The sequence below is a fragment of the Nuphar pumila genome, chromosome 3, assembly GCF_984573655.1.
Source record: "Nuphar pumila chromosome 3, dmNupPumi1.hap1.1, whole genome shotgun sequence".
In the NCBI taxonomy this organism is placed as follows: domain Eukaryota; kingdom Viridiplantae; phylum Streptophyta; class Magnoliopsida; order Nymphaeales; family Nymphaeaceae; genus Nuphar; species Nuphar pumila.
In genome coordinates, this window is record NC_143251.1 from 38,569,409 (window position 1) to 38,585,180 (window position 15,772).

The 15,772-nt window shown below is 38.8% G+C and overlaps 1 protein-coding gene across 1 annotated transcript; it reads right to left on the bottom strand.

Moving 5' to 3' along the window:
• Nucleotides 1–2,312: 2,312 nt before the first annotated feature.
• LOC149842636 (U-box domain-containing protein 15-like) lies at nt 2,313–4,757 on the bottom strand. The gene is made up of 3 exons (XM_090001523.1): nt 4,439–4,757; nt 4,237–4,353; nt 2,313–3,945 (listed from the first exon to the last, which is right to left on the bottom strand). Exons 1-3 carry the CDS (start codon nt 4,751–4,753, stop codon nt 2,458–2,460), a joined length of 1,920 nt encoding a protein of 639 aa, XP_089857649.1. The 5' UTR covers nt 4,754–4,757; the 3' UTR covers nt 2,313–2,457.
• Between the last annotated feature and the right edge of the window lie 11,015 nt (nt 4,758–15,772).

Below are 15,772 nucleotides of genomic sequence, written 5' to 3' on the forward strand. Positions count from 1 at the left end.
ATGGCCACCCCCATAATTTTTCATTTTTATTTGCACACACACACACACACACACCAAGTCAGAAGTTTGATATTTACAGTAGTGTTTGGGTGAAAGACGAGTCAGGATGTCTTTAGACTATGGTGGAAGCTGATTCCTACCTGCCTAATAGGAAACTGTTGGTGGTTCTGCAGAATACAGCACACCTGAACACAACCATCACATTTTCCTTTCTACATTTGAGAAACATGATCTCCATAGATCCAACCTTTAATGTTATACAGCTTTTCAAACAATTGTCATCTGAAATATCACTCTGTATATCTACCATGTGGACTTGGATTTTAAACAGTGCAACATCATCAGCATTTTACCACCAACTTTTCTAAATTATCCAGAAACATGAAAGTTCTAACAATGATGATGTGCCCAAACTCAGATGCATGTCATTCCACCAACACAAAAGAAAGAACACATTGCAAATTTGTGGTAGATTTGGACCCCGTCCTTTGAAAGGAACATAATGCTATTGTACTTTCTACTAGCAGTAGCAGTGCCACGGTTGAACAAGACAGCTAGCTAAATCGAAGTTGGTGTGTTCTGTGACTAAGCTCTGTCAAAACGTGCCTTCTGTGCTTGTTTCTTTTTTTTGACTTGTATTACATACTGCACTAGAAGTCCATGGAGGTGCCTGGATTTTCAATTTGGGTTCTTGTTTGCTTCCCCTTGGCATTAACATAAGGTGGTGCCTTTTTCTTATTTTTGTTGGTGAGAAAAGTTGCAAAACAGGAAGTTCGATTTGTTTCATTGAGAGATCAACAGTTTTATTATTGCTAAGAGAGATTGGGCATGCATCAATTTTTGATATACTCATTTCAGTACCAATGAGGCTTGATCAATCACCAACTAAAATTTAGAAGGAAAAAAACTGCAAGCCAAATTTCTCTATACTCTTAACTTGAAGCAAATTATACATATTTTATGTTCATATTTTTCATGCAGATTTTGCATATATTTTAGCCTTCTTGATTCCTTGACCAATCATCAACCAAACTTTCCAGAGGAAAAACATGCATGCCAATTTTCTCAATGCGATAGGAATGGCGGAGGTGGTCTTTTTTTTTCAGCAAAAGGCATGTCAGAGTTGGATGTGGGGGGGGGGGGGGGGGGGACCAAATAAGTAGGGTTAATGATGATGATAGCTCTAGAAATGAGTGGGACAACCAACCCGATGGTTCGCCCATAAGATCAGAGTAACAATGGACATATGCTCAAAAAACCAAGTTACCGCATTCCTTGGCAAACAATAGGCAGAACAACATGCTCATCGATAATAGTAGGGGGCTCAAAGTGAAATGAGTAAGTTGGGGTAGATATGGAGTTTCCTAGCCATTAGCTCTTTGTCTCTCCTTGCCTGCCCAACTAGGAACCAGAGACTACCAAAGCATATATAATCATCCAGTTAGTTTTCAACAGTAAGTTGGCTGGATTTTGTACTTGTGCACAATCCATTCAACAATAAAACATGATCACTGGGTTAGAGGAGCACCATGCTTTTTGGTTCCCTGGTAGGTAAATAAACAACAATTATTAGCTTATAATGCTCTCGGATATCATTGCATTGATAATGCAAGATATCTGGCTACAGCTAAGAATGAGATGGTTATGCCCTGAAAAAGAAGATGATGTTATATGCTCAACATGCATGACATTGACAACTCCACTGGGACATCTCCAGTCCAAAGTCAGGATAAATTGCCTATGTCAATCTAGGAAATAAGAGAAGCCTGATAGAGGTACCACGACTGACTGCAACATGCAGAATTCTGAAATATAAGCAACTATTAAAATTGTTACTTTTAATCAAGTCTTCTTCGACATAGGACCATTGGAAATGATGGATCATGCATGGAAATTCATGCAATGAAGTTGCAAATGGTTCATTGGGGCCCACACTGATCTGGAAAAAAAGAAAAAGTTGGATCAGGAACAAGTTGATGGTGAGACTGCAGTTAAAGTCTGGACCACTATTTCCTTGAAATAGATGGCTGGCAATGAGATCCCTTAAAGCAACAACATCAGAGTTGTGCGATTTGAAAAGGACAACACAATTATCTCAACAAATTGCAAACATCAATAACATAATACTAATGCGATGATATTAACTGTTAAATTAACCTGCCATTTAACAGGGTTATATACATTTGACATTATTATGATTCTATCACCTTAGTTCCTCATTTAGAAAACTCTGATCATCAACACTGACCAAGAGTATTGCAGGACTGATACTAGGTAACACCACCTTTACATGAAGCAAAACCAAAGGGATATAACCAAAATAAAACTATGAAAAAATTTCATCCTTGGGTGCATGAAACAGAAGATGAAATAACAGAAGCAGCCAGAACTATGCAGAAATACCTGTTGGGCTTCTCTATTTGAATGAATCTTACAAATAATCACATACCGATTTAATCACGGAACCTGTTCACATTTACTCATATGCTGCAAAAGTGAGTGGGCTTTCCTTTGTGCTCTATTAGTTCCATTCTTCTTTAGTTCGACTAAAGGGTCATAGACCCCAAACTGAAGTGCAGCCAATATATGAGATGAATTGTTTACTCCTAATTCAAGCAAGACTGCAGTTGCACACTCTTTGTTCTTGGGCGTTCCATCTTTAATCAGTTCTACAAGTGTCTGAATAAATGACATCTGCCCAATAGAGTTGCGTCCCTTTGGATTAGATAACAGAAGAAACAGAATGGAGAGAGCCTCATCAACCATTCCCAATTGTTTATCAGTGACTGATTGAAGCAGAGGTGCTATAATGCCAGCCTTGATGGCTCTACCTTTATTCACTTGGTTAAGGGACAGGTTGAAAAGGGCAGTAGCAGCATCCTTTTTACCTCTGATTGTTCCATTTTTAAGAAGATCTACCAGAGGAGGAATGCCATTTAAAGAACCAATTGTGACCTTGTTCTCATCAACCATAGAAAGACTAAACAATGCTGCTGCGGAGTTCTCTCTAGCTTCCAGATTACCCTTGCGCAATACTTCAATTATGGGTGGGATAGCTCCCTCTTTCGCAATTACTCTCTTGTTTGTTTCATCAATTGACAAGTTTAACAATGCAGTGACTGCATGTTCTTGGATCTTGGAGTCAGGGTATGAGAGCAAGCTTATCAAAGGTGGGATAGCTCCAGCACTAGCAATCAATACTCTGTTATCTGGGTTTTCTTTCGAAAGTTTTCTTATCTCAATGACTGATGCTCTTTGCACTTCAAGTTGACTAGAGGAGAGGTTCTGGACTATTGTAGATATTTGTGTTTGTTCAGAGGAGCTCTTTGAATTGGTATTTGCTCTCTTTGGAAGTTCCACATTGTACATTTCACACCAATTTGCAATCAAATTGCGCAGAGCATAATTTGGTGCTAAAGATATGTGTGCCAAAGGTTGCCTGGTCTTCGGGCACGTTCGATGCCCTGAATCCAACCACTTCTGTATGCTGAACCTTTCGTACGTCTGGCCAGTCGCAACAATAACAGGATCTGTCATGATTTCCAAAGTAATTGGACAAAGGAAGTCATTTGGAATGGACAGTGATTGGCATTTCTCCAAACACTTGGGCTGCGAAACATCTCCAACACCATTGGTGCCTCCGCTTGCGTCTTTAACACCGGCAATTTGCTTAAACTTGTTCAGAACATCCATGATCTGCTGGATGGTTTCTGCAGATTGTCCCCCACCCCTTTGCTTATCAAGTTTATTTACTGAAATTGTTTCTGCCTTCAACTCTGGAATTGTGTGGAGCTCCAATTTCTTTGCTAGCCTTTCAAGTATAGCACTATCTGCGTTGCGATCATCCTTCTTCGAGAACACGACCATAATGTCCATGGCCAGTTCAATATCCTGACTTTCTGTTCTTCTTTGGGCTCTCTGAAGTTGTGCACGCATCAGCTCAACCTGTATAACGTTTTATCGTTACGGCCATTTTACGAAGTACTAGAACTCCATTCGCAGAAAAAGATGAAGAGTTTCACCTTCTGCAGAGAGCAAGATAAAAAAGAAAAAGAAAAGAAAGCACATGCATCTCTAGAAAACAAGAAAAGGAAAATTATGGTTACACTATCAATCATAAGACTATTCCGGCTTTCGATAAAATTGCATGTAAAAAGAGGAAATCAATGAACCAAAATTTTCTTGCGGCAACAAGTCATACCCACAAAACAAAGTATCAATCTGAACGAAACATACCTGTTCCTTGACTTCATCAGAGGTTCCCAGCTCATCATAAGGCATGCCATCGAGAGCTCTGTTCAATTTCTCATACACTGAACGGAACCTCGCTATGATCCCTTCGCTGTCCAATGCCTACAACCAAAAGAGAAGCACCCAGTAAATGAGAAGCTTGTAGAGAGGAAAAATAAGCAAAAAGGGGAAGAATAAACCAACCAACCAAATAGATCTTGCTTCCACTATGACAAGTCTTCAAGAGTTTCTTTGCAGAAAGCAACGCCTTCTTCAGATCGTTCAAGCACGTGATCGATCTCGCCGACAACGGGCCTTCGTTCTCGCGGACTTCCTCCAAGAGCGGGCCTAACAGCTTGATCCTCCTAACCAGACTGAAGCATTCCTTCCTCTGTGTTCTCCTGTAATCCCCAAAAGCCACAATGGCTTCCTCGATCTCAACCAAACTCTGTATCACCTCTTTCTCGTCTGCCTCTGATCTTTGTGGCTCCTCCTGCTCTCTATCCAACACCTTCTCATCCATTTTCCCTCCTACACAAATTGAGAAAAGCACACAAACCACCAAAAAATCTTTGATCTGTGGGATCTAAAGGGTGAAAAGCAACAGGTGGGTGATCATTGGCATGATGGGGATAGGGTGAGATGATGGTCAATCTGAAGGAGGAATGAGAAAGAGAGAGAGAGAGAAACAAAGAGGAAGCATAGATCTGTCTCTACATCAGAGAAGGACTTCTGGGCTCCATCGTGGATGGAGCACGCTTCTCGCTGCTTCGGTAGCGTTCTTTTTTTTTTCTTCTTCGAAAAACAGTTAAGACCAACCAACGAATCGCTCGGCAATCGTCATTCTATTCCACATAACGTATAGCCCGTTCTGCCTATTAAATAGTGCAGCTTTTTTCCTCCTATTCTGTCTCTCTTTTGTTTCATCTCCATGCCCAAGTTTGCAAGTTTGGACTATGAACTCGTGGAACAGAAATTTGCGGGCAACAGAATTGAATCTCCCTCTCTCTTCAAGATCGCAAGTTTTTGGACTATGGACTTTTTTTTTTGCCTGGTCCAAAACACCTGCCGCATTGAAAAGTCCTGATGAGCCATGGTCGAGTATGGGTTTGTCTATGCATGATCAAACATGTTTTGTGGGCTCAAGTTAGGACAAGTCTCTCTCTTAGGGATGTCAGTGAATCAGATTTTACCTGATATCCAACCGAATCCCTTTAATAGGATTTGGTAAGCCAAAATGATAAACTTTTATAATCGGATGTATATATGGTATTGATCTTTTGCTACCTAATCAGAAAAATATCCGAAATTGAGAGATATCCAAATCTGATTACATTTAAAAAACGAGATATGATATGAGATTTTCACCATCTGTATCCTAATCCATTATTAGTCACATCGGATTCGAATCACAACTGTTTACTTCCCTACTCTCTCTCTCTCCTTTAAGCATCTACATGTTCAAGTTTGCAAGTTTGGACTATGGACTTGTCTGTACATGGAACATACATTTCTGGACTAACTTAGAATGGGTCAAGCTGAGACTTGACAAGTGAGCCAGGTCTCAGAGAAGTTGGCTTGACATGGATGGCTTTGGGTTAGGAGTCCATCCACGTTTGGTTCATGCATAATCAAGGTGTGACTGGGATGAACCTGGATCCCAATTTGCATAAAACTAGTAACTTGCGGATTTGTGCATATTCTTAACTCTGCTGCTTCCCTTATTTGGTCGAATAAAAATTGTAAAGCCAGCAATGAACTTTCACGGGCATGTGATTGGCTTAGCTGTCTTGCTCAGCATCTTCTAGATAATTACTTCAACATGTCTGCAAATTTCCATATGCCTATAAAAAAAAAACAGGTCTCCAAATTTCCTTTTCATTTTTTGACAATTCTAGTATACCATGACCAATGTAATCAAAATCCAATCGAATCAGTCTAAATCACCCAATTTTGAATCAAATAGGCCCTTTTCGATTCAATGCAGGAAGCGGTTCAGACCTCCTATAAAATCAGTCCATTCAAGTGCGAATTAGCCGAATGGGGCTGATTTGGCTTGAATTGCTCTTTCTCTCTCTCTCTCTCTCTCTATATATATATATATATATATATAGATAGAGAGAGATAGAGAGAGAGAGATAGAGAGAGAGAGAGAGAGAGAGAGAGGTAGTTGTTAACCACTTTTCTAGTTAACGGCTAATTAACAAGGCTTTTGAAGGGTTTTTTTCATGTTTTCTTTAAATCTGATTATACAGATGTGTTTTATACGCTTGATTTTACAAGAATCAACACTTGATCATCCCATTAAGGTTAAAAAATCGATAGTCTAAGATTTTTATAAATATTCAATGCTTAAAAAATCATGGTTTTATTAAAAAGAATTATCCAAGTATCCTTCCCTAATAAACTGACCATGTTGACTATATCTATATGGTTAGATTTAGGGAAAACATGAAAAAAAGTAGTTAGCAGCTACCACCTATGAGTAACCCGTATCATCAAACAGGTAAGTTGTCTGACACAAGTGGTATTTGAGCTTTACAGTTTTTAGTGGCAGTCTTGACAGCCGCTAAAGACCTGGGTGAAAACTAGGTCTTTACACTACAAAAAAACAGTTGATTAGTGGTCGTCGCTAATCTACTGCTTTGTTGTAGTGTTAGTGGCAGCTAAAAACCTTTTTTTTTGCATTTTTTGGACGTGCAGCACACATCCAAACCGGTCTGAATTCAATTCAACTGCATTTGTTTGAATCAGACTATTACAAAGTTTTTAAATCTAACACATATATATACAAGGTGTGAAAACCAGTATCATCGAACGATTTAAAAACTTGTATATATATGTGTTAGATTTAAAAACTTTGTAATAGTCTGATTCAAACAAATGCAGTTGAATTGAATTCAGACCGGTTTGGATGTGTTTTTTGAAAAATCGATTAGATGCAAAAACCGATTCTAACAACATTGACCATGACTGCCACACCAAGGACACATGATGGGAATCCTTCTGCTATATTTTGAAGGATTAAATCGTGAAAACACATCAAAATCTGATTGTGTCAGGCCATTTAATTGAAGGCCAGTGGTTCCGAATATTCAGATCACAGACTCACATGCTGGCTCTGATTGATGTTGTGCATGTGGCTTCATAAATTAAGAGTCCACTAGCCAATAAAAGAATTTGCTTATGGGTTGTCATATTCTTGCATGGCAGAATCCAAGGAATCACAAGGTTGGTTCCTTCTTGTGTCAAGGTATTTCCTTTCCAATTTCCTGTTATTCATTGTTCCACACACCATATACTTGATGATGAACAGGAAGGGCAGCAAATGAACAATGTTCAATGAATTGAGAGCTGCAAGATGTTTTTAATTGATGAACCACACTGTGGTTTCTGCATCTGCTGTTCTTGTCTGCAAGTCTAGAGACAAACGCGGTTTCTTGGGGCTCACAAATCTCTAGCATCTTCCACGTCCTTTTTGTAGAAGGTTTTGACCAATGTTATCAGCATCGGTGGGATATCAGCCTGTATCGGCCTATATCGCATCGTATCAGCAGAATTTCGATACGACTGCATGCCTGAATCGGCTATTTTTTAATAAATATAAAAATACCAAAATAAAGATTAATGATATTTTAAAATTATTTTAATGGTTTTAACATATGTCAAGTTATGATTGACACATAATAATTTATTATTATTTTTGAGCAGATATAAAATGATTCAGTTGAGTATGGGTATGACCCAATGATTCAGGTCCTTGTACTGACAACATTGGTTTTGACAACTAGGGGAGTTAATAGAGACGGTGATGTTGCCTTGCAACAACCACTTTTGTCTTGCCTTTTAAAAATATCCAGAGTTAATTTACATTGTTGCTGCAAATATCTTTTGATGGAAATTTTTTATGTTTTTCTCAATTTTGACAGCACAGATGTGTTCTACATGCTTGATTTTATATGAATGGACTCTTGAATTGTTAGATTTGGACATGTAGGTAGGTTTTTATAAGGTTTGAAAATCCACAGTAAAAATTTTTCATATATAAGCTTAAAAATTCATTTTTTAATAAAAAATACGATGCAAGTACCATTTTCTGGAAAATCAATTATGCCGAACATATGTGGGTCAGATTTGCAAAAAACACCTCTAATACCCCCCCTCCCTCTCTCTCTAGAGAGAGAGAATGAAGGTAACAAGTACTTTTTCCATATCCATATATACACATGCATATTATAGTGCACAATGCATATATATATATATATATATATATATATATATATATATATATATATATATATATATATATATATATATATATATATATATATATATGTGTGTGTGTGTGGTATTGGGTCCCACCCGGGTTTATCGGGTCTATTAAAGAAAAACCACACCCTGATCCGATAAGAACTACATGAACCAGACCTAAACCATACCTGGTAAAACCATATTTTTTATCATTTTTACATTAAAAATTTGTGGGTCTTAATCAAAATTTGGGTCTAGGTCTGGGTTTGGTATAAAATTTCACAAAGTATACCTGGGTCTATGTATTAATCGGACCTTGAGGTCTGGACCCGAGCCTTATTTTTTATCACCAGATCCTATAGGGTTTGGTTCAGGTCGGGTCCGAGTGAACCCGACCCGTTGACACCCCTGCCCACCATGGAGTACACTCAGCTTCAGCCTCACGGCAGGGGATGTGCACCCATGAGTTTCCAAACGCTATCATTTGCAACATCAAAGGGGATTTAATTTCTATTTTTTAACTGATCTCATAGAAGATATCAATTTTCATATGTTCACTTGGTCTATTCAATGGTGGTTGAGATCAAACAGTGAGAAATATTGGTAGGGAGAAACCAACATGGCCTTTGCCCATACCAATGCGTGCCCCCAACACTCACACCAGTGCCACAACTTCACATGGGAGGATTTTAAAAAGCTGGGCATATGGGGCCATGTCATGGTACCACAAGCACCCTACTATTAACACACATTCGAAAGATGCAACACGGTATAGTACAATCTTTACTTGATCAGCACCGTTGGATAAGAAAAACTTTTGACTTGGCGAAGACTTTGACTCGACATTGAGGTGCTGCTCACGCGAACAACTTTGACTCGACGAATTGATTGGTCCCAAGAAGATTTGGAAAACAAGGATAGTGACTCCGTGCCAAGACTTTGACTTGGGCATTGACTCATGGCTCACACAAACCCTGATGGCTAGGTTGAGTAAACAAAGGATTGACCTATAAGGAATGATTAATGACAGAAGCATACAGGAGGAAGCTTGATCATGTTTGAAATGGTGAATCCCTTGGTCTTCAGCACGGTTGGGAGAGAGAGACTCACTCAGTGAAACTTTGACTTTGTGATAACTCTTGGTCAACGCGAACCATGATGACTAGGTCATGTTGGCCATGATGAATCATTTAGTCTAGGGAATGGTTGGAGAGAAAGATTAGCCTATGACTTGTTAGGTTTTTGTCTCAAAATTATTGGGTTTGCCCCTACTTTCGACCTTAGATCTTGGACTTTGGATTTATCTTTAGTTTTGGACTTTAATTTAGATTTAGTTTTGGGTTTATGTTTAAGTTCTATTCAGTTTGGTTAGGCTCGACACAACTCAACTTCGTTCAGTTTGGTTTGGTTTAGTCATGATCATATTTGACCTTTGACCATTCTTTTAAGTACTTAGAACACTTTTGTCCTTAAGTTCTTGAGCGACCTTTATGTAAATCTTGACCAGATACAGTTTGACCTAGACCCAATCAACTTAACTATTTTAGCCACCCTTGACTTTGTCCAATATCTTTTGCATGCCTTATTTATGGTCAGATGGTTCATTATCTTCTCTATTTACTTTAGTCTTGTAGACCGTTGATTGTGCCCTAATATTTGGACATTCTTGACAATGGTAGGGTCATTTTAGATCGTTGACATATCCTTTTTGTCTGTTGACCATGCCCAGTCACTAAACCCACTTTGACTAGCTATTCTATGCCAACCTAAGTCATTTATTCTTAGATGTTAAGCCCATTTAGAGACACTTATTCATGGTCGCTAACACTATTTTAAAATCATTGGGGCTTTGGCCTATATAAACCCAAGTCCTCTCCCATTCTCACCGACTCATTCTCAAGCTCCCCCTTGAGCTCTCTAGCTTTAGCTATCTCTATCCCTAGTCCTCTCTCCCTCTTTAGTGAGATTTAATCTTGACTTAGTCAAGAGTCTTCCTAGTTGAGCATAAAGTTTACTTGTTCGAGTGAAGAGTCCGTTCAAGGTGGTCCATGTCGAATTGTTTGGTCTCACTCAGTGCAGGGTATAGGCCAACCTTCATGAGTATGTAAAAACTTGATAGTATATGTAACTCCTCAAAAATCTCGAACTTGTAACTTTTTAAGAAAATTTTGAAAGCCTTATAAATATTCTTTTATCATAGTTTTAAATAGTAATTCAGCGGAAAATGATATTCTTGAAATAACAAGTCAACGAACTTTGAGCGCATTACTTATAAAACCGTTTATTTATGCAATGGATTTGAAACACCATACATTCAAAGCCAAATAGAGTAAAGAATGCAATTTTAATAATTTAGAGTTTATACAAAAGAGAAATTTTCAAGAAAACCCTTATACAAAATTACAAAAATATCCACATGAGTGAAACGTAAGGGAAATAGTCTCATCTTGATACCATCATGTCATCGTGTCATTGCTTGTCGTACCAACCTAATCATCATCTATACCCATAAGATGAGCCAGTTTCATAAAAAACTGGTAGGTGAAGTATAACAATTTAGGACAAAGCTAACACATACTTTATTTTATACATGATATATAATTCAGAATATGCAGAAATGAGCATACTAATCTTGTTTATGTATCGTTCCTATATTATCAGTTGTCTTTGAAGAGACGAGCAAAAATGATCATACTGAGCATAATTAGCATAATTCAGAATAATTAGCATAATTCAGAACCCAAACTAATATGTACATTGTTATTTTCGCGGTGTGCAAGTCAAAATAAGTAAAATGAACATGATTACTTTGTTTCAATGTTAGCTGTCCTGAGGGTACACGTAGGAGAGAAACGTAGAAACAGCTGAAACTATTCGAAGGTTTGTTATGCTACGTATTTTTGATACCTCGAATAGTTAGCTGAGTCCGTTCCTAAAGGGACGACTAGTGATTGAGAGAAAATCCCCCAAAGACATTCGTAGCAAGGGATGCATCCAACTTCTACAGAAGTCTATGTGATCTACCACCTACGATAATTTTTTAGTAGTCCTGTCTCCTAACTCCGATGACTGGGGACGCTGAGTCATTTGCCCGAGGGGTGTTTGTTAACAACCTATCCATCATAGTTTTTGTATCATCCCATCCAATTCCTTAACGAAAACAAGTAATGAATAGGTATGTCAGGTTTTATTTTAACTGACAATCCATTCTATATGCTCTGGTCTTTCAAACCAAATCGAGCATCCTACCTGTGAAGGTGATGATCACCATTTATGTGATTTCAACAATATACTTTTTTCACGCTTCGAGGTTATCATAAACCTCTGATCCAATTATCGTAGTACTAACATGCCATGCATGTCTGATAGTACCTCTACAATGAGAGGGGTATAGGTTTCTCAGAAAGAAACCCAACTCAATTGTTTTGTGAAAGAAACGGTGCAACCATTTCAATTTAGTTTAACATAAATTGGTCTTTCAAAATATTTTTTCTATCATTATGCAATTTGCATGATACAAAATTATCATAAATTTCTCATCCGTTCAATCATCGTAGTACTAACATGCTGTGCATGTCTGATAGTATCGTTACGATGAAAGGGTATATGTTTCTCAGAAAGAAACCCTAGCTCAATTGTTTCATGAAAGAAACAATGTAACCATTTTAGTTTAGTTTGACATGAATTGGTCTTTCAAGATATTTTTATATCATTATGCACTTTGCATGATATGAGATTGTCATGAATCTCAAATCCAGTTATTGTAGTATCAAACATGTGGCGCATGTCTTGCGATATTGCTTACGATAAAAGGGGTATGGGTTTCTTAGAAGAAACCCCAACCAAACACATTCCCATGTTCCCATCCAGAGATATCCGGGTGATGTCGGGTATTAAACCAAAGTTAAAACATTTTCTCCTATCATGCTACTTTGGAAAAAAACTTAGTTGCAATTAGGCAACCCAAAAGTATTCTAAACTTGCTTTTCAAAACTATGTATTTTTGGAATGCTGGATTCTCGCAAGAAAACACTTTTTCTTTAACATTTTTGAGTTCATGCATAAACTCATGTCTTTTGTAAAGCATAAGCATGATACATGATAGGATAGAATACGCGATTGCGTGTCTTACGCGGTTGTATCTATGTATAAATAATATATATATTACATAATGCAAACCTGTGCACATTTCAGTGCGATAGCAAAATATAAAGCAAGGCTTAATGTGCAAAACTACTCATCGAGCTAAATAAATGCATAAGTAGTACACGAGGTACGAAATCATACCCCGACTAAATAAATACATAAGTAATGCATGAGGTACAAAACTGTACCTCAGCTAAATAAATGTATAAGTAATAGCCTGTGGATGTGATAGTGCGGCGGCAAAGTAAATGACATAAAGAAATGCTCGATATGTGAAACCACATATCGAGATAAATAAATGCGTAAGCAAAATCCTATGCACATAAAAACATGATGGCAAAGTAAATGGCATAAAGTAGTGCTCGATATGTGAAACCACATATCGAGCTAAATAAATGCGTAAGAAGAAGCATGTTCATATAAAAAGCATGACAGCAAAGTAAATGACATAAAGGAAAGAGGATAGGGGATGTCGAGGGGGAGAGAGGCGAGAGACACAGGGAGGGTGGCAGACGAGTCGGGGGTCTCCGACATGCGTAAGGAGGTGGTGTCGTGTTAGGGAATCAGGGTTACACACGAGGCTGCATTATTTATAAAAAAAAAACCCCTGTGAGGGGGTTTAATAGGCTACCGGGGGGTGGTGGGGCTCGTGGACCTGAATTAATTTTTGAGTTTTTACATCCTACCCCTTTTAAAAGAATTTGGTCCTCAAAATTTCCTTCAAAGGTTATCTTATAGAGATCGTAGTCTAAGTTAATCAGTGTTAATGAGAATGCACAACATATGTGTGTATCCAAACATATAAGCTTTTAAATTGATCATGACAACTCATAATGAGTTTCTGAGAAAAGTTTTGAGCCAATTACTCAGTTGAACAAAATATATGCTTGATTTCATTGATAAACTTTTGTCTTAGCAAAAATTCATATGGAATCACAAAAGTCTTAACCTAAGACTATTAGAGTGTCTATTATTTATCCTCTGCTTGTTTTGAAACAATGGAATAGACATGGCTTGCCACTTCTTCTTGTGGTTACTGTTGAGGTTGTTCTTTTTTTTTGCTATTGACTTGCACCTATGGTTCGTTTCTGTCAATCTGTTGTCTTCTTGCGATAAATTCACGTGAAATACCCCATCTTTTTTGTAATATAGACATCCTCCAATGTTTCGGGGGCATGGTTGTGTACGATGAACATAGTTGCACCTCGGGCATATCCGGTTTGACGGTTGTTGTGACTTATTTCCTCTACCTAATTTTTGTTTTTTGAATGGGGTCTCTGCATTTTATCATTAGCAGGTCATCGTTTGTTGCCCTCACTATTTTTAACAGATTTTTTGTTCTGAATAACCTTAAGTTGCTCCCATTTCTCAAGGCCTTGCGCGACCAACTATCTCCTATCGTGACTCTATTTAAGGTGGTATTCTTCTATAGAGTGACCCACCTTTCCACAGAAGATACAATCATCGTGGTTTCAGACTAGCCCACAAGGTGACCAAGCTAAAGGCAAGGAAACATAAAGGGGGTTGTTGCAGGAGCAGGCCCTGTCGGGGCTCAGCTTGGTTGAGAGGGGTGCGACAATATGTGTGTGTGTGTGGGTGGGGTGGTGTGTGTGTGTGTGTGTGTGTGTGTGTGTGTGTGTGTGTGTGTGTGTGTGTGTGTGAGGGGGGGGGGGGGGGGTGCGCTGCCCACTCTTGGTCTGCCAAAAAATACCGAGAAGAGAGAGGGAGCAACAATCGTTTGGCTACTTCTTCTTCTAGGGAAACAAAGGGCAAGCAAGGAGGGAGGCAGGAGGGTCAGCGCCCTCCTACCGGTGCCAAACAGAGAGGTTAGAGGGTCGATGCCAAACAAAGAGGCCAGAGGGTTGGCGCCCTCTGATCAGTGCCAAAAAGAGAGGCCGGAGGACCGGTGCTCACCGATTGGTACCAAAAGCGAGGTTGGAGGGCCAGTGCCCTCCGGTCAGTGCCAAACATAGAGGGGGGGGGGGGTGTGCCCCTCCCCTATCAATCGAGACAGAGAGAAGGGGGCCCATGGCGATGCCATGGGCCAAAGTCCTGCCTACCACAGATGGTGTTGCAAGGGGACATGGGAACCCGAGCTCAGCTCGGGCCAGACCCAAACCGACAACAACCCTAGGCTATGGCCACTGGCATGCAAAAAAGGGGGCCCTCAAAAGAGGGGGGCTATCGTGGAAGGGCGACATAGGCACCCAAGCTTGGGTGTCCTCCGATCGGTCCCTTCCAACCGGTCGGTGGCAGAAGGAAGAGAAGACGAGGGAGGAGGAAGTGGGGGAAAAGGAGGGCTCAACTGAGCTTCTCTCGACATCGACATTCCTGGTGGTGGTGGAAAATGAAGAAGCAAGAGCAGAGAGAGGTCTGAGAGAGTGGAGTTGGGAGGTGAGTGTGAACACCCCATTTTTTTCAAAATTTTATAAATATTCCCCTTTTGCCCTTGGCCTCCATTTTCTGAGTAAATTGAGTCATTTTCAATCTAAAATTATAGTTATTTCTCGAATTCACTGGAATCCAAATTCATTTTATATATCTGACTCAATTTTGGATCCAGATCCAGTTCAAAATCCAAATTTGAGCCTTATCATCCAATTTTTAAATTAAAAGTACAAAAATACCAAAAATAATTTCTGAATGGCTCGAACAGTTCATCCGATATCCGTTTGGATCCACTGCTCTGTATTTCTCGATTCGAGGTTCAAAACTCGAGTATTTTCTCAAAATCTGGATCCAAACCCATTTTCTGAAGAAATTCCAAAGATCAAACCCGAATTCTCAGAAAAACACTACTTTTGTAAATATTTTTAAATTTCACAAAATTTGCTTAAAATCCTTTAGTTTTCAGAGTTTTTATTTCAAAAACACAAAAAAAAATAAAATACAAAGAGAAAGAAAAAAAAATTATAAAAATGGAAAAGAAAAATACAAAAATAATAGTTTGGAAACCCTTCATTTGAAAATTTGTCTTTTGTTAAAACCCTTTTTAGAAAAAAAAACCTAATGAAAGGAGCCTGATTTTTGAAAAATCTTCAGAACATCAAAGGGTCCCCGTTGTAAAATTTTTAAGGGTTTTTCCTTGAAAACCCATCGCAAGGGATCGAACATCGATTACGGCTGCTTCCACTTCTTTATTCAC